The sequence below is a fragment of the Chenopodium album genome, chromosome 25 (genome assembly GCF_948465745.1).
Source record: "Chenopodium album chromosome 25, dcCheAlbu1.1, whole genome shotgun sequence".
NCBI lineage: Eukaryota > Viridiplantae > Streptophyta > Magnoliopsida > Caryophyllales > Amaranthaceae > Chenopodium > Chenopodium album.
The window spans coordinates 25,994,689-26,021,895 of NC_137858.1; the positions used below are offsets into that span (position 1 = coordinate 25,994,689).

Below are 27,207 nucleotides of genomic sequence, written 5' to 3' on the forward strand. Positions count from 1 at the left end.
GCAGCTGCCGCCTGACTTCTTTCCTCGCCATGGTTTCTTTTCTTTTGCCGGATGGGCTTCTTTTTGGGATCCACGGCGAGTTTGTGGACAGCGAGATCCGGGCTGACGCCTGGCATCTCTTCCACTTCAAAGGCAAATATGTCTGTGAATTCTTTCAGCAGAAGGTGCAAGCTTGCACCCAGAGTAGCATAAGCAACCGTGCCAACCTTCACCGTTCGCTCTGGACGGCTGTCGTCCAAAACGAGGTCAACATTTTCTCCAGCCGGTTGGGGACGGAGCTCGTCTGACCGCTCCCTAGTCAGTGATTGCTATTTTTTCTCTTTCTTTACCTCCACCAGCAGAGGTGCTTTTCTTTTCTTACCCACGGCTGGTGGGGCAGGGTTGGCATCCTTGACATCGTCAAGGTCTATTGGTTCCTTCTCTTGGCCGTCTAGGGCCACAGTATCTTTCACGGCTGAGAGATAGCACTCCCTAGCCGTCTTCTGATCCCCGTTCAGGGAACCAACAGAGCCGTCATCCCGCTCATACTTGATGAGCATGAGAGACGGGATGATCACCGCCTTGGCTTCGTTGAGGGTTGGCCTACCAAGGATGATATTGTAGGCGGTCAACTCCTCCACGACCAAGAACCTAACGACAATATGTCGTCCCTGGCCTTTTTCTCCCAGCCGGATGGGCAAGTCAATTCTGCCGGCTGGGTAGACCATCCCACCCCCAAAACCAACCAAGGGGTGGGTGACCGGATGCATGCTGCTTACATTGTATTTCAGCTTCTGCAGGCACCGGAGGCTGATAATATCCGATGAGCTGCCGGTGTCAATAAGGATCCGTCCAACCAGCTGATTGGCAACCTTACACTCAATGACGACCGGGTCGTCATACGGACGGCGAACGCTGCCCCTGTCCTTCTCAGTTATGAGGACGTCTGGGAAGGTGGAAGAAGCAGACGCCTGCTCATCATCATCCTTGTCCATCTTTTGAAGATGGCTTTTGGTGCCCCGGATGGTAGGGCCACCACATGAAAAATCGCCTGCTATGCTGTAGACCGGATCCTTGTCGGTTTCCGAACTACTAGTAGGCTGGGGGGCAGCCTTGGAGGACTGACCCTTGCTCTTCTTCTTTGCCCCAGCTGGGGACTTAGAAATGTAGGACTTTAGAAGCCCCTTGTCAGCCAGACGGTCCAACGTCCGCTGTAGACTGAAGCAGTCGTTGGTGTCATGGCCAACCTCCTCATGGAACTGGCAAAATTTATCTTTGTTCCGCGTCTGGACGAAACTCTTCATCGGATTCGGCTTCTCAATAGACAGCCGATCCTTTACCTCCATGAGGATGGAGTTGCAATCTTTGTTAAACTCGTACTTGGGGACGTACGGTTTAAACTCTTTCTTTTTCTTCTGGGACGGCTGGTCAGAATCACTAACCGCCCAGACTTCTTTTCTCTTTTTGCTCTCTTCTTTTTTGTTACCCGGCTGAGCTGACCGGCTTTCTTTTTGTTTGTCAGACTTCTTGGAGTCTGACTGGCTACCAGGCGAGCAGAGGTCGATAGCTTGTATGTAGCTCTCCGCCTCCCTCAGGGCCGCCTGTAGTGTAAATGCCCCTTTTCGAACAAGGTCGAACTTAAAAGCCGACCTGTCCTTCAGACCCTTGAAAAAGTCTGTGAAAGCTACCTCGTCAGACAGTCCCTGGATCTGTATTCTGACCAGGTTGAAGCGCCTGACATATGAGCGTAGCCCTTCTCTCTCTCCCTGCTTAACGGTGCTCAAATCAAGGCTCGTTTTCTTAGCAGGGATGTTCATTGAGAAGTTGGTGGCAAACAAGAAGGCTAGCTTCTTGAAGCAATCAATAGAGCTGGCTGGTAAGTTGCCAAACCACTGCTGGGCTATGCCCTTCAGTGTAGCCGGGAAACATCGACACCAGGTGGCATCGTCCCAACCCTGTAAGCACATGAGGTTGGTATATGCCATCAGGTTGTCTTCTAGGTTGGTGGTACCATCATAGGTGCCCACCAACACATTCTTAACCTTGGTCGGCTGAGCCGCCTCGGTTATATTGGCTGCAAAGGCAGACGGCTGTTCGCCTAGCCTTATTAGCCGGAGCTGCCAGTCTAGAGGCTGGGCAGGGGTATATGCCGCCTGACCTCCAAATGGAGGTGGCTGCATGAATTGGAGGCGATATTGCCCATATTGCGCCTGGGGTGCGTATGGCATAGACCCTATCATCAGCTGAGGTTCGGTGTTGACGGATTTACTGCTTGTCCGACTCTCATGCAAAGACATGGAATTCCTTGCAGAAGCTTCCTTGAAGCTGTCTGGAAAGCTGGAGGTAGAAGCTAACTCAGACTGCTGCTGCCTCCTTCGATTGATGACTTCTCTAGCATCGAAGGTAGACGTCTTCTTGGCCTCCGGCTGGGGTCGCCGAGGCATCAGAATCTTAGACCAGTCAAGTTTTGCGGCTGCCTTCTCCTTTGGATGAGGAGTTGGCTGCCTGTCCTTGACCGGCTTCTTCTTCTTCCCATCATTGTGAGTCTTTTTAGCCGGCTGACTCTTGCTAGAGCCTGCCTTGTTTTGGTTGATCATGGCCTTGATTTCACCTTTGAAAAAGGCCATGAATTTCATGAGCTCATCTCGGGTGACTGGGGCTTGACCTTTGGCCTTCTGGGTTTCCCCTTCTGGCCTTCCAGGTGGGCGCCTGCTTGGGCCCGCCTGGTCTACATTTCGCTCTAGTTGATCCCTGGAACGAATGGACTTAGAGATGAGGGAGTCATCTTTAGATATGTAGGTCTCCACATCATTGTCTTCTTCTTCTTCCTCCTCCTCAGTGAATACCTCTGGCTGAGGCTGAGGTGGAGGCTGAGGGATTTCAAACCCTTCCGGCTGAATAACCGGTTGCAAGTCGTCTGGGTTACCCGTCTGAGTACCCGGACGTAGAGAGGTAGAATTGAGAATTGGTACAGAACTTTGAACCATCTTGAGGTACTTTCCCCACAGACGGCGCCAAATGTTTTGGGTGTTTTTGTCCCTCGGGAGAGTTACAGCTCGAAGACTGGTCCGGAGCGGCCTGTACCTGCAAGACAAACGGAGACACCTGTTGGTTGGTGCTCCGCCTCCGACGATCAAGTTAGTAACTTGAAAGGAGAGAAAAAGGTGCGGAAATTTAGGTGGGGATCTGCTAGGATTTCTAGCTCTGTTGTCTCTATCAAAGGGACAGTTTGCAATAAATGGAAAAACGTGCCCTCCAAAAGAGGGGAACCTCCCTATTTATAGGGTCCTTGGGATTTGTGCCCCTGATTAGGTCACAGAACCCTAATCAATGATGAGCTGCGCCGCATTGCGGCATTCTCGGGATTTAGGCCTGAAGGCCGACATTTTTCCCCCAAATATCTGGGATGACACGTGTCAAGCAGGGATAGGTCCATTTTGGACCATCCCCGGGCTGACACGTGTCTCCCTCTAATTGGGCCACATGGCGGGGTAAAATTACCCTAAACAGGTTGTATTATCGTTGAAGCTCACATGTACAAGTAGAGATAGGCGGCTATATGAGCCTTTAAAAAAGCCTCGCCACTTGTATATATCTCTTTGGGAGTATAATGGTCAGGCGGTATTAATGCCGACCGAATGAGTTCATGTGGAAGCTGCTAGACACTAACAACAAGAGTCTCATGAAGGCATGGCCACATGAGTGTTGTTAAAGTCAATATTTATCATTATTATGATTTTAAAAAAAAAAAGAAAAGAAAAAACTGATCGTTTAGGTGGAAAAGCCGCCTGACTACATGATCATTTTGGAGGAAGAAGAAAAGAGTGCAACACTTAGTATATAATATACATGTGTAGCATATTTGAAGATTACAAGCCACATACGGCACTTCGACAACAAATTTGCTGTCATGTATAGAACTTGTTGTTATATAATGAGAATAAATACAACTCACTCGATAGCTTGCTTGGAGTTTTCTTGAGGCGGACAAACGACATCGAAGCCGGTTGTGCCTAAACGGCATTGATGTCGGGCTACTTTGTGCATCCTCAAGCCCGGTTGTAGTGGCAGCTTGGCTCGTCACATAAGTCGGCTGTATGGGCATCCACGCTCATCAATTTATCCCGCTTGTATGAGCATCTTCCCTCGCCAATTTACCCCGACTGTAGTGGCAGCTTTGCTCATCACAAAAGCCGACTGCAGGGGCTGCTTTGTGCCTCAATTTAAGTCCGGCTCTAGAGGTTGCCTTGTCCTTCAAAAAGCCCGGCTATGGGATGTTTTGTTCTTCGTCAAGCCCGGCTGCGGGGCTGCTTTTAAATCTTCAAAGCCGGCTGCGTGGCTGCCTTGTTCACCAATTAAATCCGGGTGCTTTGTGCATCATTATTATGGAAATATGCGTACGGTATAAAGAGCCGTTTGTATAGTCAGTGATCAAAGCTCGTTTTTCAAGATCAGTTGCTTGACATCCCAAAGCCGACCAACCTTTGAGAACTTGTGAGTTAGCACAGGCGGCAATAAATGTCATTTGTTAGTATTGACAGCAAGCCATCTTGCATACAAACACGCAACTGCCAAGTGGTTTGGTATGAGCTAGCTGACATTATAATTTGCATGAGAGCAAAAAGGTGCCGCATGAATTTAAGCCCACTCAAGCACTCTTTTATTTTGATGATAAGAATAAGCTAAAACCCCACCACGGTTGGCTAACAAGAAAGCTGGTTGCAAGTTCTTAGCAAAGTAGCATCAAGTTAGGCGGCATTATGATTGATACTATCATAAACATTAATAATTCAATTATCTTCCAAACATGTACTCATGTAAGAAGTGCGATACAAGCGGCAAGGGGTGTGTGGCAAAATGCCGTCTGTATATATTGCTACCCCTTGTACTATTCTTGATTGAAGCACACAGCCAGCCCAAGTTGCTCCAATCCAAGCGGCAAAAATGCCGACTCGTATTAAAGCAGCCGGTTACCACTATAAAAGGTGACGGCTGGTGATCACAATCAAGGCGGCTGCAGGGCTGTTTTGTTCCCGATTATGCCGAATGTGGGGCTGCATCCTGCTTCAACTAAAGTCCGGTTGTAGGGCCTGCTCTGTTCTTTTATTAAAGCCGGCCGCGTGGCTAGTATGTGCTTCATATAAGTGGTTGCTTTAATCACCCTCAAAGCCGGCTGTAAGGGCTGCTTCGTGCATTCTCAAGCCGGCTGTATGGATGCTTCGTTCATTAATTCAAGCGGCTGTGGGCTGCTTGGTTCATACTCAAGCCCAACCGCAGGGGCTGCTTTGTTCAAAGCTCAAAGCCGGATGTCATGGCTACTTTGTTCCTCAATCAAGGCCGGCTGTATGTGCTGTAGGGGCTGCTTTGCTTATCTAATCTTCCTGGCTGTGGGGTTGCATTATGGCTCAATAAGGACCGGCTGCAGTGAGTGATTTGTTCATCAATTAAATCCGGTTGAATAATGGAGGTAACAATATGATTTGTTTTGATTCCCTCCAATAGTATTAATGCATTAATATAGTAATGACAATCTTCATTATTATTGTTATTATTATAATTGTTATTATTAATTCATTGATTGAATTTCAATATAATCTGACGGACCGTCCAAACACCAATAATAAACTAAGTTTGAAACTTAGTAGCTAAATTAACGTCCAAGTGACGTGAGGCCAATGGCCAGATAATAAACTAAGTTTGAAACTTAGTAGCTAAATTAACGTCCAAGTGACGCGAGGCCAATGGCCGGATAATAAACTAAGTTTGAAACTTAGTAGCTAAATTAACGTCCAAGTGACATGAGGCCAATGGCCGGATAATAAACTAAGTTTGAAACTTAGTAGCAAATTCAACGTCCAAGTGACATGCGCCCAATGGCCAGATAATTAAGCTAAGCACAAAACCGCTTAGTGGCTATACAGCCGGTCTCAACCTAGACCAGAGGCTAATGGCCGGATGGCTGCTTTTTTCACAAATTCGCCTGCTCCAATGTGAAATATCGCGTCCGGCGACACCCCTCCGGATGCAATCGTCGCAGAGAGAAGCCAACCTGCTTACTCTACGTACCAATGCAGGCGGCCACAATTGGACGGCAGAATCGGCCCATCCATAGCCGTCTGACCAGAACAGTCTAAAAGAACGACCAAGTTTTCGGAACACCGGATGTCCTCAGACATCAGTCGGTGACCGACCGAAGTTCTTACTTAGGCTTTTCATTCCAAATTGCACGGACTCTCCCGATTGGGGCAAAAAGAGTTGTACAATTGCTATATAACTGTCTTGAAAAAGACATGAGGCCAATGGCCGGATGGTTATACATTTTTGTAAATTCGCCTGCTCCAATGTGAAATATGGCGTCCGGCGACACCCCTCCGGGTGCAATCGTCGCAGAAAGCACTCTATCGTTTGCTTTACGTACGCATGCAGGCGGAAAAAATTGAAAGACCTCATTGGTTAACTCATAGCCACCTGAACTGGGTAATCTAAAGAACGACCAAGTCTTCGAGACCCGGATGTCCAAAAGACATCAGCCGGTGACCGACCAAAGTTCTAACCTAGATTACCTTCTGAAATTATACAAGTTCTCCCAATGGGGTAAAAGGACATTGAAAGTATAATTGGACTACAAACACCCCAGGCGGCCATTTGCCTCCTGCCCCCAGGCGGCATTCTCTTCCTACCCTATGAAAAGTCAGGCGGCCATTTGCCTCCTGCCCCCAGGCGGCATTCGCTTCCTACCCTATGTAAAGTCAGGCGGCCATTTGCCTCCTGCCCCTAGGCGGCATTCGCTTCCTACCCTATGAAAAGTCAGGCGGCCACTTGCCTCCTGCCCCTAGTCGGCATTCGCTTCCTACCCTATGAAAAGTTAGGCGGCCATTTATCTCCTGCCCCCAGGCGGCCATTTGCCTCCTGCCCCAGGCGGTCGTTCGCCTCCTGCCTTATGGGATGTCAAACGTCTCAAAAATATTCTAAGTCACCCAAAGGTCATATGACCACCATAGTGGGGCTAAAAGAAATAAAAGTCGTCATCTGTCTAGTTCAGGCGGCAATCATTATTATGATTGATTAACTTAGAAAATATCATACCCTTTAAGGTATCAAATTTTCCAAGTTAATCAAATCTCTCTTTTATTGAACTAGACATTTGCCGCCCATAGAGCTTTTGAACAAGCGGAAAATAAAGCCTCGATTTCGAAAGGAGTAATTCCTCTTAAAAGAGACATTACCCCTTTCGAGGGGCTAATGTTTGGGGTAAAAATACCCCCTATATGTGGACCAATGCCACCGCGACATCTGTCCGCAAACTAAGCGCTCAATGAGCCAATTAGAGCATGACACGTGTCACTCAATGATAGAAGGGTGAAAATGGGCTCTAAGCCCACAACCCTAGAAACCGTAAAATGGTGGGAAGCTAATCTACTTAGGTTAAATAACCTAAGAGGCACATATCCCAATGCTCTATAAATACTGATCTTTACATCAGTTTCAAGGGATCCAATTCTCTCTCCCAGGGCAATGACCCCCACAATTACTCTCCCTTCTCTCTACTTTCTCTCTCTAAAATACATTACTTCGATCACTAACTTGATCGTCGGAGGCGGACCTCTGGCCCTCCCGGGGTCCGTAGTTTTGCAGGTGTCCGGGCCGTTCGAGTGTTGCATTGCGGATCTGTCTCCCAAGGGACGTGCACACCCTCCATTCGGGTACGTACAAAAAACCCCAAAACAACACCTATTCAAGATCAAACCTTTAATCGTAAAATTATACATTTTAACTCATCTTGAAAATCGTTAACTTAAATATTCATACATTTATTCAAACAATCGTTAAAACAAACAATACCAAAACACGCATTAAAAAAAAAAATTATGTAAAGGACCTAGCCACCTATACGTACCTTGATCCTTGCTAGAATGACCACACAAAAAGAATCTCAAGAACCTTGATTGAACACACCCTACAAATAAATATAACCTTTTTTTTTTTTTGAAAACATATAACCTTAATCAATATAAGGTTAACAAATAATCAAAAATAATTAAAACCTCCTAACTATATGTACATGAACCTTTCAAAATATAATTAAAACTACTCATGATAATTATTTATAAATCCCCCATAATAATAATAATAATAATAATAATAATAATAATAATAATAATAATAATAATAATAATAATAATAATAATAATAATAATAATAATAATAATAATTGAATAAGTGAAGAGAATAAGAAAAGATAAGAAACCAAGGAAAAGAGAAGAATTGGATTTGCGTTGGAAAGAATAGGCAGAACTTGCAGAGGCTATAACTCCTTTGATTTAACTCTGAATTGGGTGATTTTTGAGCCTAACCTGAAGCATATTTCGAGAGGAACAATCTTCTGTGAAACGTCAGTACCCCAAAAACTAACTAGAAGTGCCCGAAAATTGGCTTCAAAGATAAACGGGATGATTTGTGTAAAAAGAGGAGAAGAAAAATAGAGAATTAGTGTGAATGAATGGGAAGAATTAAGGGTCTATTTATAGTGTTGAGGGTGTTGAAAGGATAGAGATTAAGGTGTGATATGATTACTAGAAAATGCGATAAGTTTTTGGGGTTGTTAAGGTACTTGAATCAAATTAAGTCTAGATTAATAGTTGGGTTAAAAGATAAGAAAATTTAAATGGATATACATATGGTTGGGAGAAGTAAGATAGGAACAAAATGAGATAATGAAGAAGATAATTAGAGGTTAATTTAAAATATAATAATTAACAAACTAAAGAGATAACAATCATTCTTTAAAACATGATCAAATCACGTTTCACAATTATTTTTATTTATTGATCTCTTGAAATAGTTAGTATAATAAAATACGGATTAACCTAAAATAAAATAATTAAACCTGTATAATTAATTTAGAAATCCGAAAATAATTAATTATTCAAATTATTAAATACTTATATCTGGCGCTAAAATTCAAATATTATTTGGCTCCTATTAACGATTTTACTAAAATACCCTTTTTATAAAATAATTCATAATTAATTAATTAGAAAATAAGTATGAAAATACGGGGTATAACAGTGTTTGACTTTCATTTGACTCAATTATCTTTGTTGAATGCATTTGACTTTCATTTGATTCAAAAAGCTTTGTTTGAATGTGTTTGACTTTCATTTGACTCAATTGTCTTCGTTGAATGTATTTGACTTTAATTTGATTCAAAAAGCGTTGTTGAATGTGTTTGACTTTTATTTGACTCAATTAGCTTTGCTGAAAGCATTTGAGTTTTATTTGATTCAAAAAGCTTTGTATGAATGTGTTTGACTTTCATTTGACCTAATTACCTTTGTTGAATGCATTTGACTTTCATTTGTAGAGATTTTGAAACAAATTGAGGCAACAAATTTTTGAATTGTTCTTATTAGAAATTAGCCGTCTTTACATTCATTTGATTCAAAAAGCTTAGTTTGAATATGTTTGACTTTCATTTGAGTCAATTAGCATTGTTGAATGCATTTGACTTTTATTTGATTCAAAAAGCTTTGTTTGAATGTGATTGACTTTCATTTAAGTCAAAAAGCTTTGTTGAATGCATTTAACTTTCATTTGATTCAAAAAGCTTTGTTTGAATGTGTTTGACTTTCATTTTAGTTAAAAAGCTATGTTGAGTGCATTTGACTTTCATTTGATTCAAAAAGCTTTGTTTGAATGTGTTTGACTTTTATTTGACTCAATCATCTTTGTTGAATGCATTTGACTTTCATTTGATTCAAAAAGCTTTGTTTGAATGTGTTTGACTTTCATTTGACTCAACTGTCTTTGTTAAATGTATTTGACTTTCATTTGATTCAAAAAGCGTTGTTGAATGCGTTTGGCTTTCATTTGACTCAATTAGCTTTGTTGAATGCATTTGAGTTTTATTTGATTCAAAAAGCTTTGTATGAATGTGTTTGACTTTCATCTGACCCAATTACCTTTGTTGAATGCATTTGACTTTCATTTGATTCTATATATCTCTTTATTGTTGCTAGTGAAAACAGGTTGTCTTACTAGTTGTTGCTAGATTACATCAAATTTTGTCTTGTTTCCATATATCAACAAATTATGACAACTAATTTTTTATTTGTAGCGATTTTGAAACAAATTGAGGCAACAAATTTTTGAATTGTTCCTATTAGAAATTAGCCATCTTACTAGTTGTTGCATTAACATTCATTTGATTGAAAAAACTTTGTTTGAATGTTTTTGACTTTTATTTGACTTAATTTGCTTTGTTGAATGCATTTGACATTCATTTGATTCAAAAAGCTTTGTTTGAATGTGTTTGACATTCATTTGAGTCAAAAAGGTTTGTTGAATGTATTTGACTTTCTTTTGATTCAAAAAGCTTTGTTTGAATGTGTTTGACTTTCATTTGAGTCAAAAAGCTATGTTGAATGCATTTGAACTTCATTTGATTCAAAAAGCTTTGTTTGAATGTGTTTGACTTTCATTTGACTCAATTTTCTTTGTTGAATGCATTTGACTTTCATTTAGTTCAAAAGCTTTGTTTGAATGTGTTTGACTTTCATTTGACTTAATTGTCTTTGTTGAATGTATTTGACTTTCATTTGATTTAAAAAGCGTTGTTGAATATGTTTGACTTTCATTTGACTCAATTAGCTTTACTGAAAGCATTTGAGTTTTATTTGATTCAAAAAGCTTTGTCTGAATGTGTTTGACTTTCATTTGAGTTAAAAAGCTATGTTTAGTGCATTTGACTTTCATTTGATTCAAAAAGCTTTGTTGGAATGTGTTAGACTTTCATTTGACTCAATTATCTTTGTTGAATGCATTTGACTTTCATTTGATTCAAAAAGCTTTGTTTGAATGTGTTTGACTTTCATTTGACTCAATTGCCTTGGTTGAATGTATTTGACTTTCATTTGATTCAAAAAGCGTTGTTGAATGTGTTTGACTTTCATTTGACTCAATTAGCTTTGTTGAATGCATTTGAGTTTTATTTGATTGAAAAAGCTTTGTTTGAATGTGTTTTATTTTTATTTGACCCAATTACCTTTGTTGAATGCATTTGACTTTCATTTGATTCAATATATCTCTTTTTTTTTGCTATTGAAAACAAGTTGTCTTACTAGTTGTTGCTAGATTTCATCAAATTTTGTCTTGTTTCCATATATCAACAAATTCTGACAACTAATTTTTTTTTGTGGCGATTTTGAAACAAATTGAGGCAACAAATTTTTGAATTGTTCCTATTAGAAATTAGCCGTCTTACTAGTTGTTGCATTTTACATTCATTTGATTGAAAAAGCTTTGTTTGAATGTGTTTGACTTTCATTGGACTCAATTTGCTTTGTTGAATGCATTTGACTTTCAATTGATTCTAAAAGCTTTGTTTGAATGTGTTTGACTTTCATTTGAGTCAAAAAGCTTTGTTGAATGCATTTGACTTTCATTTTATTCAAAAAGCTTTGTTTGAATATATTTGACTTTCATTTGACTCAATTATATTTGTTGAATGCATTTGACTTTCATTTGATTCAAAAAGCTTTGTTTGAATGTGTTTGACTTTCATTTGACTCAACTGTCTTTGTTAAATGTATTTGACTTTCATTTGATTCAAAAAGCGTTGTTGAATGCGTTTGGCTTTCATTTGACTTAATTACCTTTTTTGAATGCATTTGAGTTTTATTTGATTCAAAAAGCTTTGTATGAATGTGTTTGACTTTCATCTGACCCAATTACTTTTGTTGAATGCATTTGACTTTCATTTGATTCTATATATCTCTTTTTTGTTGCTAGTGAAAACAGGTTGTCTTACTAGTTGTTGCTAGATTTCATCAAATTTTGTCTTGTTTCCATATATCAACAAATTATGACAACTAATTTTTTATTTGTAGCGATTTTGAAACAAATTGAGGCAACAAATTTTTGAATTGTTCCTATTAGAAATTAGCCGTCTTACTAGTTGTTGCATTAACATTCATTTGATTGAAAAAACTTTGTTTGAATGTGTTTGACTTTTATTTGACTTAATTTTCTTTGTTGAATGCATTTGACTTTTATTTAATTCAAAAAGCTTTGTTTGAATGTGTTTGACATTCATTTGAGTCAAAAAGCTTTGTTGAATGTATTTTACTTTCTTTTGATTCAAAAAGCTTTGTTTGAATGTGTTTGACTTTCATTTGAGTCAAAAAGCTATGTTGAATTCATTTGAATTTCATTTGATTCAAAAAGCTATGTTTGAATGTGTTTGACTTTCATTTGACTCAATTATCTTTGTTGAATGCATTTGACTTTCATTTAATTCAAAAGCTTTGTTTGAATGTGTTTGACTTTCATTTGACTCAATTATCTTTGTTGAATGTATTTGACTTTCATTTGATTTAAAAAGTGTTGTTGAATGTGTTTGACTTTCATTTGACTCAATTAGCTTTACTGAAAGCATTTGAGTTTTATTTGATTCAAAAAGCTTTGTTTGAATGTGTTTGACTTTCATTTGAGTTAAAAAGCTATGTTGAGTGCATTTGACTTTCATTTGGTTCAAAAAGCTTTGTTTGAATGTGTTAGACTTTCATTTGACTCAATTATCTTTGTTGAATGCATTTGACTTTCATTTGATTCAAAAAGCTTTGTTTGAATGTATTTGACTTTCATTTGATTCAAAAAGCGTTGTTGAATGTGTTTGACTTTCATTTGACTCAATTAGCTTTGTTGAATGCATTTGAGTTTTATTTGATTCAAAAAGCTTTGTATGAATGTGTTTTATTTTTATTTGACCCAATTGCCTTTGTTGATTGCATTTGACTTTCATTTGATTCAATATATCTCTTTTTTGTTGCTATTGAAAACAAGTTGTCTTACTAGTTGTTGCTAGATTTCATCAAATTTTGTCTTGTTTCCATATATCAACAAATTCTGACAACTAATTTTTTATTTGTGGCGATTTTGAAACAAATTGAGGCAACAAATTTTTGAATTGTTCCTATTAGAAACTAGCCGTCTTACTAGTTGTTGCATTTTACATTCATTTGATTGAAAAAGCTTTGTTTGAATGTGTTTGACTTTCATTTGACTCAATTTGCTTTGTTGAATGCATTTGACTTTCATTTGATTCTAAAAGCTTTGTTTGAATGTGTTGGACTTTCATTTGAGTCAAAAAGCTTTGTTGAATGCATTTGACTTTCATTTGATTCAAAAAGCTTTGTTTGAATGTATTTGACTTTCATTTGAGTCAAAAAGCTATGTTGAATGCATTTGACTTTCATTTGATTGAAAAAGCTTTGTTTGAATATGTTTGACTTTCATTTGACTCAATTGTCTTTGTTTAATGAATTTGACTTTCATTTGATTCAAAAAGCGTTGTTGAATGTGTTTGACTTTCATTTGACTCAATCAGCTTTGTTGAATGCATTTGAGTTTTATTTGATTCAAAAAGCTTTGTATGAATGTGTTTGACTTTAATTTAACCCAATTACCTTTGTATTTGACCCAATTAACTTTGTTGAATGCATTTGACTTTCATTTGATTCAATATATCTCTTTTTTATTGCTATTGAAAACAAGTTATCTTACTAGTTGTTGCTAGATTTCATCAAATATTGTCTTGCTTCTATATATCAACAAATTCTAGCAACTAATTTTTTATTTGTGGCGATTTTGAAACAAATAGAGGCAACAAATTTTTGAATTGTTCCTATTAGAAATTAGCCGTCTTACTAGTTGTTGCATTTTACATTCATTTGATTGAAAAAGCTTTGTTTGAATGTGTTTGAATTTCATTTGACTCAATTTGCTTTGTTGAATGCATTTGACTTTCATTTGATTCAAAAAGCTTTGTTTGAATGTGTTTGACTTTCATTTGAATCAAAAAGCTTTGTTGAATGCATTTGACTTTCATTTGATTCAAAATGCTTTGTTTGAATGTGTTTGACTTTCATTTGAGTCAAAAAGCTATGTTGAATGCATTTGACTTTCATTTGATTCAAAAAGCTTTGTTTAAATGTGTTTGACTTTCATTTGAGTTAATTATCTTTGTTGAATGCATTTGACTTTCATTTTATTCAAAAGCTTTGTTTGAATGTGTTTGACTTTCATTTGACTCAATTATATTTGTTAAATGCATTTGACTTTAACTTGATTCAAAATGCTTTGTTTGAATGTGTTTGACTTTCATTTGACTCAATTGTCTTTGTTGAATGTATTTGATTTTCATTTCATTCAAAAAGCGTTGTTGAATGTGTTTGACTTTCATTTGACTCAATTAACTAGACTGAAAGCATTTGAGTTTTATTTGATTCAAAAAGCTTTATATGAATGTGTTTGACTTTCATTTAACCTAATTACCTTTGTTGAAAGCATTTGACTTTAATATATCTCTTTTTTGTTGCTAGTGAAAACAGGTTGTCTTACTAGTTGTTGCTAGATTTCATCAAATTTTGTCTTGCTTCCATATATCAACAAATTCCGACAACTAATTTTTTATTTGTAGCGATTTTGAAAAAAATCGAGGCAACAAATTTTTGAATTGTTCTTATTAGAAATTAGCCGTCTTTACATTTATTTGATTCAAAAAGCTTAGTTTTAATATGTTTGACTTTCATTTGACTTAATTAGCATTGTTGAATGCATTTGACTTTCATTTGATTCAAAAAGCTTTGTTTGAATGTGTTTGACTTTCATTTAAGTCAAAAAGCTTTGTTAAATGCATTTGACTTTCATCTGATTCAAAAGGCTTTGTTTGAATGTGTTTGACTTTCATTTGAGTCAAAAAGCTATGTTGAATGCATTTGACTTTCATTTGATTCAAAAAGCTTTGTTTGAATGTGTTTGACTTTTATTTGACTCAATTATCTTTGTTGAATGCATTTGACTTTCATTTGATTCAAAAAGCTTTGTTTGAATGTGTTTGACTTTCATTTGACTTAATTGTCTTTGTTGAATGTATTTGACTTTCATTTGATTCAAACAGCTTTGTTTGAATGTGTTTGACTTTCATTTGACTCAATTAGCTTTGTTGAATGCATTTTACTTTCATTTGATTCAAAAAGCTTTGTTAGAGTTTGTTTGACTTTCATTTGACTAAATTAGCTTTGTTGAATGCATTTGAGTTTTATTTGATTCAAAAAGCTTTGTATGAATGTGTTTGACTTTCATTTGACCCAATTACCTTTGTTGAATGCATTTGACTCATATATCTCTTTTTTGTTGCTATTGAAAACAAGTTTTCTTACTAGTTGTTGCTAGATTTCATTAAATTTTGACAACTAATTTTTTATTTGTAGCTATTTAGAAACAAATTGAGGCAACAAATTTTTGAATTGTTCCTATTAGAAATTATCCGTCTCATTATTATTGCTAGATGACAACAGATTTTTTATTTGTTGTCATTTAACAATGCCATTTTACAAAACGTTTGGCAACAAAATTTCTAGTTGTTGCTATTGGAGACACTTGTTTTACTATTTGTTGCTTAAATGACATCAAATTTTAATTTGTTGCCATTAGAAACAAGTTGTGTTATAAATTGTTGCTAATTTATTAAGAGTCATTGAAGTAATTTACATAATATCTTGTAATAAATAAAACGAAAATAAGTCATCTTGTTCCATACAAAAGAAATATTAGAAGGAATTAATAATCGCTCAATCACTTTTAGCAATAAAACGAAGGTGATAAATAAATATATATTATTTTATGAGTTCATTAGAAAGAGCATGTAGAAAATGGGAATGCTTCTTACTATTTTGCCCGAATTTGCTTGATTTTGGTTCGACAAGACCTTAAAAACTTATGAATTTCTTTGTTTTTGTGAATTCTTTTTTGAGGAAGTTATGAATACATATATTTGACATGACTCAAGCCTTTTCAAGTACATTAGAAAGAGCATGTAGAAAATGGGAATGCTTCTTCCCATTTTGGCCGAATTTGCTTGATTTTGGCTCTACATGACCTTAAAACCTTATAAAATGCTTTGTTTTTGTGATTTATTTTCTTAGCATGTTATAAATAGATACATTTGACATTAATCAAATCTTTTCAAGTTCATTAGAAAGATCATGTAGAAAATGGGAACGCTTCTTCTCATTTTTCCCGAATTTGCTTGATTTCGGTTCTACCAGACCATAGAACCTTATAACTTGCTTTATCTTAGTAATTTCTATGCTTAGGCAGTTACAAATGCATATATTTGACTTGATTCAAGCCTTTATAAGTTCATTAGAAAGAGCATGTAGAAAATGGGAGCGCTTTTTACCATTTGGGGTGAATTTGGTTGATTTTGGTTCTACAAGACCTTAAAACCTTATAACATCCTTTGTTTATGTGATTTCTTTTGTTTTGAAGTTATTAATACATATATTTGACATGAATAAAGCCTTTTCAAGTTCATTAGAAAGAGCATGTAAAAAATGGGTGCTTCTTCCTATTTTGCTCGAATTTGCTTGATTTCGGTTCTACCATTCCTTAAAACCTTATAACTTGCTTTGTTTTTGTTATTTCTATGATTAGGAATTTTAAATACATATATTTAACATTATTCAAGTTTTTTTTAGTTCATTAGAAAGAGCATGTAGAAAATGAAAATGCTTCTTACTATTTTGCCCAAATTTGCTTGATTTTGGTTCTACAAGACCTTAAAACCTTATAAATTGGTTTGTTTTTGTGATTTCTTTTGTTAGGAAGTTATAAATACATATATTTGACATGAATCAAGCCTTTTCAAGTTCATTATAAAGAGCATGTAGAAAATGAGAATGCTTCTTCTCATTTTGCCCGAATTTGCTTGATTTCGGTTCTACCAGACCTTAAAACCTTATAACTTGCTTTGTCTTAGTGATTTCTATGCTTAGGAAGTTAGTAATACATATATGTGACATGATTCAAGCCTTTATAAGTTCATTAGAAAGAGCATGTAGAAAACGGGAACGTTTCTTCCTATTTGGGCCGAATTTGGTTGATTTTGGTTGTACAAGACCTTAAAACCTTATAACATCCTTTGTTTTTGTGATTTCTTTTGTTGTAAAGTTATAAATACATATATTTGACATGAATCAAGCCTTTTCAAGTTCATTAGAAAGTGCATGTAGAAAATGAGAACACTTCTTCTCATTTTGCCTGAATTTGCTTTATTTCGGTTCTACCAGACCTTAAAACCTTATAAAATTCTTTCTCTTTGTTATTTATTTGTTTAGGCAGTTACAAATACATATATTTGACATTATTCAAGCCTTTATAAGTTCATTAGAAGGAGCATGTAGAAAATGGGAACGCTTCCTCCCATTTCGGCCGAATTTGCTTGATTTTGGTTCTACAAGACCTTAAAACCTTATAACATGCTTTTTTTTTGTGATTTCTTTTCTTAGGAATTTATAAATACATATATTAAACATGAATCAAGCCTTTTTAAGTTTATTAGAAAGAGCGTGTAGAAAATGGGAACGCTTCTTCTCATATGATGTTAATTGGTAACAATAATTTTCATTTTGATGACCTTAAATAGTTAAATGACCTAAAAGAATGTCATTATTCTAATTGCTTTACTTACTTTGTCTATGCTTTTTGTATCATTTATTTTTTAGTGAAACTGCTACATAATGAGGGAGGATCGAGCATGGATGTTTAAACGGTTAGAAGGAAAATTCCTTAGTCCAACCTTTGCTGAAATGGTCAATGAATTTATTACATTTGTGATGAGTGACATTTATGGCACTCATTTGATCTCTTTTTGGATGAATTTCATTTCATTTTATAACTCTTTTCTTTAGTTTTCCTTAGTTTTACTCTTAATTTCTTCATTTTATGCTTTTCTTAGTTAGTTTCTCTATTTTGTGCATTTTCTAGTTTATTTGTTGTTTTTCCCTTTTATTTGCTTTTTCTCTTTTATTTGTAGGTTATGATCGATTGTCCAAGAATTCCCGAGCTTCCTTTCCATGGTTTTCATCGCTTTTGATGCCTTATGCTAGTGCAAAGAGCTCCAAGTTAAGAGGGACCCAAAGTGCAAGCTTCAAGACCTTGTGTGTGCACCTTTCATGACTTGTGTTCACCAAAAATACCAAGGAAAGTTGCTACCTACTTTGTTCCCCATCACCATGACCTTTGGTGTGTGCACCACATGAGCTAGGACGAAGAAAAGGGAGGAAGTTCACCCAGCAAGGTGCGGGCGCACACGAGGGATGTGCGGCCGCACATCAGGCGCGTGCTGGCGCACCCAGCTGGGTATGATTTCCGTGCCCGCCTTTCTCTCTCCTATGTGCGACCGCACCGACGTGGGTCTATTTTTGGGAGTCATAACCGACCTCTCCTTTGTATATATAGTTATTTCCTTCTATTTGTGGCCAAGGATCCATTTTCAACAATTAGATCTTAGTTTTTGATTAGAATTTTAGAAAGAGAAACTCAAGATTGAAGAGAGAAAAACTCTTGGTTTTTGGTTGATTGTTCAAGAATTCTCCATTGTAATTGATCTTTTGATCAAGTTTGTAAAGATCTTTCATCTTTGATTTCAATATAAGTTTGTTTTTAGTTGATTTCATTTGTTTTTCATATTATTGTTGATTGTTTGATGTTTGATTGAAGTTTGATTGAATTTTGATTGATTTTGGATTTGATCTTTTGATTTCTAATATGTTGATGATGAAATTGATGATTAGTGTAGTTTTGATCTTAATTTCTATGGCTAGTGAGTAGTTTGCTAGCTAGGGTAATGGTGAAGCATGTATGAGTGATGGATTAGAGTAATTTGGGGATAATTAATGGAGTTGATGATGTGATTAAACTTGGTTGATGATTTATGTGCATGTGTGTAATTGATTGAAGCTTGGCCATCTTTGATTGTTCCACTAGATTGCATTGTAAGCTCACTTTGATACGGACCATTGATTAGTGACTTGCAATTTCTCGATTGAGGTATCTTGTGATGTTTCCTAGTTAGTATTTAGCGTAGTTGGCGCTAGTTAGACCTCTAGGAGAATAACTTGGTATGCTCTTTTAGATGCATATAATGTTTGATCATCCCTCATATCACTTGACTTAGTTAGTTTGACCTCCCCAATTACCCTTTGTAGGGAATATTTCAAGCATTATGATCCCAAACTTGAACCCCACTGTGATCATACACTTAAGTACGGTGGCGTTCCAAAGGGAAAGAAAAGAGAGAAAAAGAGTCGCCAACAAGTTTTAGGAACTTGTAAACCCAAAAGACAATCCAAAAGGATCATCAACTCCATAAGGTCTTGAACCAAACAGGGTCCGGGGATGAGGGTACGAACCCAATTTACAAAAGAAAGGGCCTGCCCTATAAAGAGGCCACTACTTTGTTCTGCTCGTATTCATGTGCGCTTTTCGAATAACATACAAACATCATATTGAACCTAACCTGTTTATCTATGTTGGTTGAATATTAATGCACAAATAAGACTATTATTGGCGATCACTTGAGTTAAAATCACATTAGCCTAAACCAAATTAATAATTATCTTATTAAGCGTGATTTCAAGTACAAATTCCCTTTAACAATCATAAAAGGCGTGATCAAGCAATAACAATATATCAAGCAACATAATAATAAGAAACAATAATGATGATAATAGCATGATAGGGCATGATAAAGCTTGATAATAATAGCAAGATCCTAGGCATGATACTAACAAGATTAATAACAAATCCTAGCATGTCACTAAACAATAAAGATCAAAGCTTTAAACCTAACATGGTACTAACATGATAACATGATATTAGAAAAGATTAAAGGCACCCTAACCATGATACTAGAAAGCATAAATAACATCCCTACATGATACTAGGAATTAAACAATAATAAGCATGCTTTCTACATTGTTAATAAAATAGGAAGTAAGCTAATCTACTTACTTTGAAGCCTCGTACCTCTTTCTAATAACAAAATACACAAGTTAGTAAACTTCAATGAAAATAATAAAGAATAATTAAATAATTAAATTGAAATCAAATTAAATAAAGTTTTGACTAGTTTTGGACCAAACCCTCAGAAATTATCAAACCTTGCACGTCTAGGGCGAAGGCAACTTCGAACTTTGCTAAGAGACTCTAAGTCTTGTGAATGCGGAATATTGTATTTTGTAAAAAGGTAGTTTAGAAAGAGAGAGAAAGAATAAGAACTAAGCAATTCTTGATGAGAGTTGATGAAAGTTGATAGAGAGAATTGATAGTAAGAATTGATGAGAAGTTGATGAATAAAAAAGGGGAGATAAGACCTCTATTTATAAGAAAAAAGAGAAGGTCGAAGAATAAGAAAAGAAATCCGAATTCAAATCAAATAAAACTCATAGACAGCAGTTTTTGCGAATTTTGTTTTTATCATATCGTTTGATCCATAAGTACAAATAAGTCATATAATATGTCGTTGGAAAGATCGTGAAGTCTAATTTCTAATGCAATTTGGATCAGATTAAAATCTTTTGTAGATAAAAATATATGGCCGAAATAGTAGGACGGTGTCAGTTTTGGATAGAGTTTCGTATTCTTTTCATATCTTTTTCGTTATAGCTCGGATTTAATATTATAATATATCATTGGAAAGATAATTTCAAGATCTATCCAGCCATATAAAATTTGGATAAAAAATATGAGGCACGAAAATAAAATCTGACTATCTTTGAACATGTTTAAATCCGAATAGAATTAGAAAAGTTTTTAAAGAGGAAAGTTTTATAAAAAGGAAAGTTTATATTCAAATCAAATTCCATGATCTTATCTTTTAAAAAAAGGATAATTAAGATATTTTAAAAACTTATAGAAGATTCTAATCAATCCTAATTATTTTATGAATAGGATTAAACCCTTGGACCCTCCACATGATCATTGAGTCGTAGGTAAAATCCGGTTTGGGCCCAGTTTAGTATTTTGGCCATAACTTCCTCATTATTCATCGGAATTGGGCTTATAATATATCGTTGGAAAGGTATTTTCGAGCCCCATCCAACTACACCAATATTGGACCCTTATCATGGACCAAACTAAACTGGTTTGGACGTTTTCATATCAAAGACATTGGAACACTTGCCCTTTTGTACACTTTTATTTTTTTTTATTTTTATTTTTATTCTTTTGAGATCACTCAAGCTTTTCACATTTGTAAATTTCATAAGTTACACACCATCCCATCCAAAGGTTAAGTAGATGTAGGTTGAAAAAAGAAAGGTCTATCGTTAGATGAGGCTCAAAGTGTTTTATCAAAAAAAGGATTATATATTTAAAGGGTGAAGATGATATGACATGGCTATAAGGGGTGCCTCAAATCATTGGTATACCTTGTGCTTAATTCGGCGATTTTTTTTTTTTTTTTTTTTTTTTTTGGCAATGCAATGCAATGATCATATTCAAGAAAATAAAATGCTCATTTTATTAAAAGGAAAAAAGTAAATGAAAGTCCTACAAAGTAAAAGCTAGGGTAAAATGAAAGGTACCTATGCTAGACTTATGGGCGAAAGGTTTGAAAAAAGAAGAAGAAAGCATGAAATCTTAGTGAGAAGCTTGTCTTGTGTTATGTCTCATCGTTACTCTTTTTGTTTTTTATTATTGTCAATCACATGACTTAAACTCGATTTAACATGCATAGATGGGAAGAGATCATGAAAGAATGAAGGGAATGATATGTGTGGAGAAAGTATGTGGAGAGTGGGAAGATGATGTAGATGGAGAAATATGGAAGAAAGTATGTGGAGAGTAGGAAGAAGATGTAGATGAAGAAATATGGAAGAATTAGGAATAGAATGGACCTTAACTCAAATGACGGAAAAATCGACTCATGCATGAACCTAAGACATGGTCATGATGACATATACAAAGTGTGTGCTAATAATATTGAGTGTAAGTGACATGTTAAGACTTGTGTCATGACCATGTGGCTAGACTATGTGACTAGACTCAAGTAAAGACTAAGTTAAGACTTCACGTATGTGCATTAAACTGGACAGGCTGTGGTATTTTAGTCATAACTTTTAATCTGTGACTCTGATTGGGACGAAACCAGCGCCTAATTAGAGATAAAACTCGGGGCTACAGATCCATAGGTTATACGACTCGTGGTTCTTCCTAGAACTCCGGATATGCCCAAAACAAGTTGACACATGTGCAGTATACGGGAATAAAGATGTGGGTTGACTCAAAGGAACTATGACCCGACTTTAGGCTTGTTCATTAGTTCAAATTAATTAATTAATTAATTAATTAAACAAAGTCCTTTAGTCAATGGTTAGTTTATTTAGATTTGACCACAAGTTAAACAAACGGTTAACACATATATAATATGTACAAGCAAGGATGCACAAGTAGTTCACATAGTCACAATATGATGAGTTTGCAACCTAACCATGGCTCTAGTTCTCTAAAGTTCAAGGATATGGGTTAAGTCAAAAAGGTCCATGGTTATGAATCCATATGCATTGCACACAAGCCTACCGTGAGGGTTGGAGCGAATGGACAGGATTCCGCGAGTTCGTGATGAAATTGAACTCAACTCCATGGGTTGGTGGATTCACAAACTTTGCACGTACCCGAATTTGAACTTTGCACATGATAGTGGGATATTACATTGGGCATGTGAAGCAGGAACCCCCAGAGGGTTATATCCATATGTAGAAGACATATGGGTTCAGAAAAGTGAGAAAAGGACTCAATCAATAAGTAAAATCGAGCCAACAATGCTAGAAATGGTCAAAACAAGAAGGCAGACCCCTGGCTCGGTATTGGAAGAACTTGGCGCCAGACTACAGGGACTGTCGCCGCAAAAAAGCCTCTGTCGCCAAGCGACAGAAACTTTTTACGGGCGACAAGCCCTGTTTTCTAGACGCTAGTTCCTTCATGCCTTGGCAAGTTTCTGTGTTCTTCGAATTTTCCAGATTTCGCATCGTTTTTTCGATTCAAGTCATGAAAGATATTTCTCAAATTTCCTACGTGTAAAATTCCTAGGGATTGACTCATGGGGCTCTCCCATGAGAACCTTTTGATGCATATGACAATAATGTTAATCAAATCACGCACATGAAATACTTAGAATTTTTCCAGTCTCATCCGCTCATTCTAAATAATTGCCAAAATAAATTTCAGGAATATAAATAGATATCCTCCCCAGTGGAGTCGCCAAAAACTGTAGGGAATATTTCAAGCATTATGATCCCAAACTTGAACCCCACTGTGATCATACACTTAAGTACGGTGGCGTTCCAAAGGGAAAGAAAAGAGAGCAAAAGAGTCGCCAACAAGTTTTAGGAACTTGTAAACCCAAAAGACAATCCAAAAGGACCATCAACTCCATAAGATCTTGAACCAAACAGGGTCCGGGGATGAGGGTACGAACTCAATCTACAAAAGAAAGGACCCGCCCTATAAAATAGGCCTCTACTTTGTTCTGCTCGTATTCATGTGCGCTTTTCGAATAACATACAAACATCATATTGAACCTAACCTGTTTATCTATGTTGGTTGAATATCAATGCACAAATAAGACTATTATTGGCGATCACTTGAGTTAAAATCACATTAGCCTAAACCAAATTAATAATTATCTTATTAAGCGTGATTTCAAGTACAAATTCCCTTTAACAATCATAAAAGGCGTGATCAAGCAATAACAATATATCAAGCAACATAATAATAAGAAACAATAATGATGATAATAGCATGATAGGGCATGATAAAGCTTGATAATAATAGCAAGATCCTAGGCATGATACTAACACGATTAATAACAAATCCTAGCATGTCACTAAACAATAAAGATCAAAGCTTTAAACCTAACATGGTACTAACATGATAACATGATATTAGAAACGATTAAAGTCACCCTAAACATGATACTAGAAAGCATAAATAACATCCCTACATGATACTAGGAATTAAACAATAATAAGCATGTTTTCTACATTGTTAATAAAATAGGGAGTAAGCTAATCTACTTACTTTGAAGCCTCGTACCTCTTTCTAATAACAAAATACACAAGTTATTAAACTTCAATGAAAATAATAAAGAATAATTAAATAATTAAATTGAAATCAAATTAAATAAAGTTTTGACTAGTTTTGGACCAAACCCTCAGAAATTATCAAACCTTGCACGTCTAGGGCAAAGGTAACTTCGAACTTGGCTAAGAGACTCTAAGTCTTGTGAATGCGGAATATTGTATTTTGTAAAAAGGTAGTTTAGAAAGAGAGAGAAAGAATAAGAATTAAGCAATTCTTGATGAGAGTTGATGAAAGTTGATAGAGAGAATTGATAGTAAGAATTGATGAGAAGTTGATGAATAAAAAAGGGGAGATAAGACCTCTATTTATAAGAAAAAAGAGAAGGTCGAAGAATAAGAAAAGAAATCCGAATTCAAATCAAATAAAACTCGTAGACAGCAGTTTTTGCGAATTTTGTTTTTATCATATCTTTTGATCCAGAAGTCCGAATAAGTCATATAATATGTCGTTGGAAAGCGCTTCAAGTCTACTTTCTAATGCAATTAGAATCAGATTAAAATCTTTTGTAGATAAAAATATATGGCCGAAATAGTAGGACGGTGTTAGTTTTGGATAGAGTTTCGTATTCTTTTCATATCTTTTTCGTTATAGCTCGGATTTAATTTTATAATATATCATTGGAAAGATATTTTCAAGATCTATCCAGCCATATAAAATTTGGATAAGAAATATGAGGCACGAAAATAAAATCTGACTATCTTTGAACATGTTTAAATCCGAATAGAATTAGGAAAGTTTTTAAAGAGGAAAGTTTTATAAAAAGGAAAGTTTATATTCAAATCAAATTCCATGATCTTATCTTTTAAAAAAAGGATAATTAAGATATTTTAGAAACTTATAGAAGATTCTAATCAATCCTAATTAGTTTATGAATTGGATTAAACCCTTGGACCCTCCACATGATCATTGAGTCGTAGGTAAAATCCGGTTTGGGCCCAGTTTAGTATTTTGGCCATAACTTCCTCATTATTCATCGGAATTGGGCTTATAATATATCGTTGGAAAGGTATTTTTGAGCCCCATCCAACTACACCATTATTGGACCCTTATCATGGACCAAACTAAACTGGTTTGGACGTTTTTATAAAATAGAGTGGGTTTTCGGAAACAGAAAGAAGGATTTTAATAAAAACTAACCGCAACACTTGACTTTTCACACTTTCACCTCATTCGATTATGGTTTGACGTGACAAGTATTCATCACTGGGTTTGGTTTTGGGGAGACACAAATGGGTGTCTACACCCTTCTCTATTGCAATTACATGTGGATCCATTCCCCTAGTGTCTTTACATTTGATTTTATACAAGTTCATTGCATTGATAAGCTTTAGCTTTAGTTCTTACCATAAACCCCGCACTTGACTTCGGAGTAGCTTAACATTAGACAATAGACATTCAATTTCCATTCCTTTGGGTTCAACCTCGACTTATTACTATACTTTTATAGGGGTTTGTTGAGTTTATAAATATTGTTTGATTGGGTGGGGAGGTAGCCCAACGACCTACCGTTTCTTCTCCCATCAATTTGCTACCACACAAGACAATGTCGTGATAGATGGTGTGATGAAATGTCCATGTGCATAGTGTCTAAATATTCCTTATCAAGATCTTGATACCATTAAGGAGCATCTCTATAGGCATGGTTTTTTGCCTAACTATTTCCAATGGGTTTTTCATGGTGAACTGCACTTCCAAAGAGAATCCCAAAGTAGCAGCTCCATATCCACCGAGGATGCATTGAACCCATATGGAAACATGGTATTAGATGCCTTTGGACTAGAAGGTGGTTTAGAAAATATTGAAGAAGAGCCACATGCTAGTTACAAGAAGTTCTTTGACATGTTGAAGGCAGCGGAAGAGCAATTGTATGATGGCTGCAAGTTGTCTGTATTGTCTGCTGCTGCAAGGATGGCAAACATCAAGTGCGAGTATAATATTCCACATAAAGCTATAGATGGTGTTGCTTCCTTAATGAAAGACATGTGCCCAGATGAAAACAAGATGACAAATAGTTTTTACAAGACTAAAAAATTGCTTGAAGGACTAGAACTTCTGCACCAAAAGATTCATGTATGTCCAAATGGATGTATGTTATTTTGGAAGGAACACAAAGATCTAAAAGAATGTCTATATTGCAAAGGAAGTCGTTATAAGACACTTAGAGAAAGTGGCAACAATTCTCCTCATAGTGCTCTTATTTACTTTCCTATAGGCCCGAGATTACAAAGATTATACGCAACAAGATCTACTGCGGAGCAGATGAGGTGGCATAAAGATAATCCTCGAGTTCATGGCCTTATGTCTCATCCAAGTGATGGAGAGGCGTGGAAACACCTAGATAACGAGTACCCTTCTTTTGCTGCGGAGCCTAGAAATGTCCGACTAGGTCTTTGTACCGACGGATTTTCACCATTTGGAAAGACAGGTTGGAAATATTCTTGTTGGCCCGTCATTTTAACTCCTTATATTCTTCCACCTAAATTGTGCATGAAGAAACCTTTTATGTTTCTAAGTTTGATAATTCCAGGTCCAAAGAATCCTAAAGGGAATCTCGATGTGTACTTGCAACCTCTTATTGAAGAGTTAAAGCAATTACGGGAGGTTGCGTTACCGACTTACGACATCTCGCAAAAACAAAATTTTCAATTGAAGGCTGCATTGCTTTGGACTATTAGTGATTTTCCGGCTTATGGCATGCTTTCAGGATGGACCACGTCGGTTAGATTAGCTTGCCCATATTGTATGGAAAACACTAAGGCTTTCACTCTTAAAAATGGTGGAAAACAAAGTTGGTTTGATTGTCACCGTCAGTTTGTACCCCATGATGATAATTTTCGAAAAAATAAGAGTGCTTTTTTTAAAGACAGAGTTGAGAATGATTCCCCACCACCACGAATGAGTGGTGAGGACATTTGGAATCGAGTATCTTTATTTCCAAAAACTGTTGAGCAAATAAGGGGTGATGATTACGAGGCAGAAGGATATGGAAAGTTCCACCATTGGACAAAGCAAAGCGTCTTTTGGGAGCTTCCATATTGGAGCAAGCTTTTGATACGCCACAATCTTGATATTATGCACATTGAAAATAATGTATTTGATAATGTCTTTCACACTGTAATGGATGTTAAGGGTAAAAATAAAGACAATGTGAAAGCAAGAAGAGACTTGGGGGAGTATTGTAAACGACGAAATTGGAGGCGCAAGATGTTGTTAATAGTAAAGGGGAAAAACGGACTTTAA

The 27,207-nt window shown here is 36.2% G+C and overlaps 1 protein-coding gene across 1 annotated transcript; it reads left to right on the top strand.

Moving 5' to 3' along the window:
• The first annotated feature begins 2,274 nt into the window (after positions 1-2,274).
• LOC145613896 (uncharacterized) lies at positions 2,275-27,207 on the top strand. Its single transcript, XM_081668934.1, has 3 exons — positions 2,275-2,322; positions 25,552-26,053; positions 26,495-27,207. Exons 1-3 carry the CDS (start codon positions 2,275-2,277, stop codon positions 27,205-27,207), a joined length of 1,263 nt encoding a protein of 420 aa, XP_081525060.1.

Excerpts from the sequence above, each read along its gene's own strand:
- LOC145613896 (XM_081668934.1), top strand. The coding sequence starts at position 2,275 with ATGGAATTCCTTGCAGAAGCTTCCTTGAAGCTGTCTGGAAAGCTGGAG. Across the intron at positions 2,323-25,551 it reads AGCTGTCTGGAAAGCTGGAG|TGTCTAAATATTCCTTATCA; the intron begins GTAGAAGCTAAC and ends CCATGTGCATAG. Across the intron at positions 26,054-26,494 it reads TCATGTATGTCCAAATGGAT|GTCCAAAGAATCCTAAAGGG; the intron begins GTATGTTATTTT and ends TGATAATTCCAG.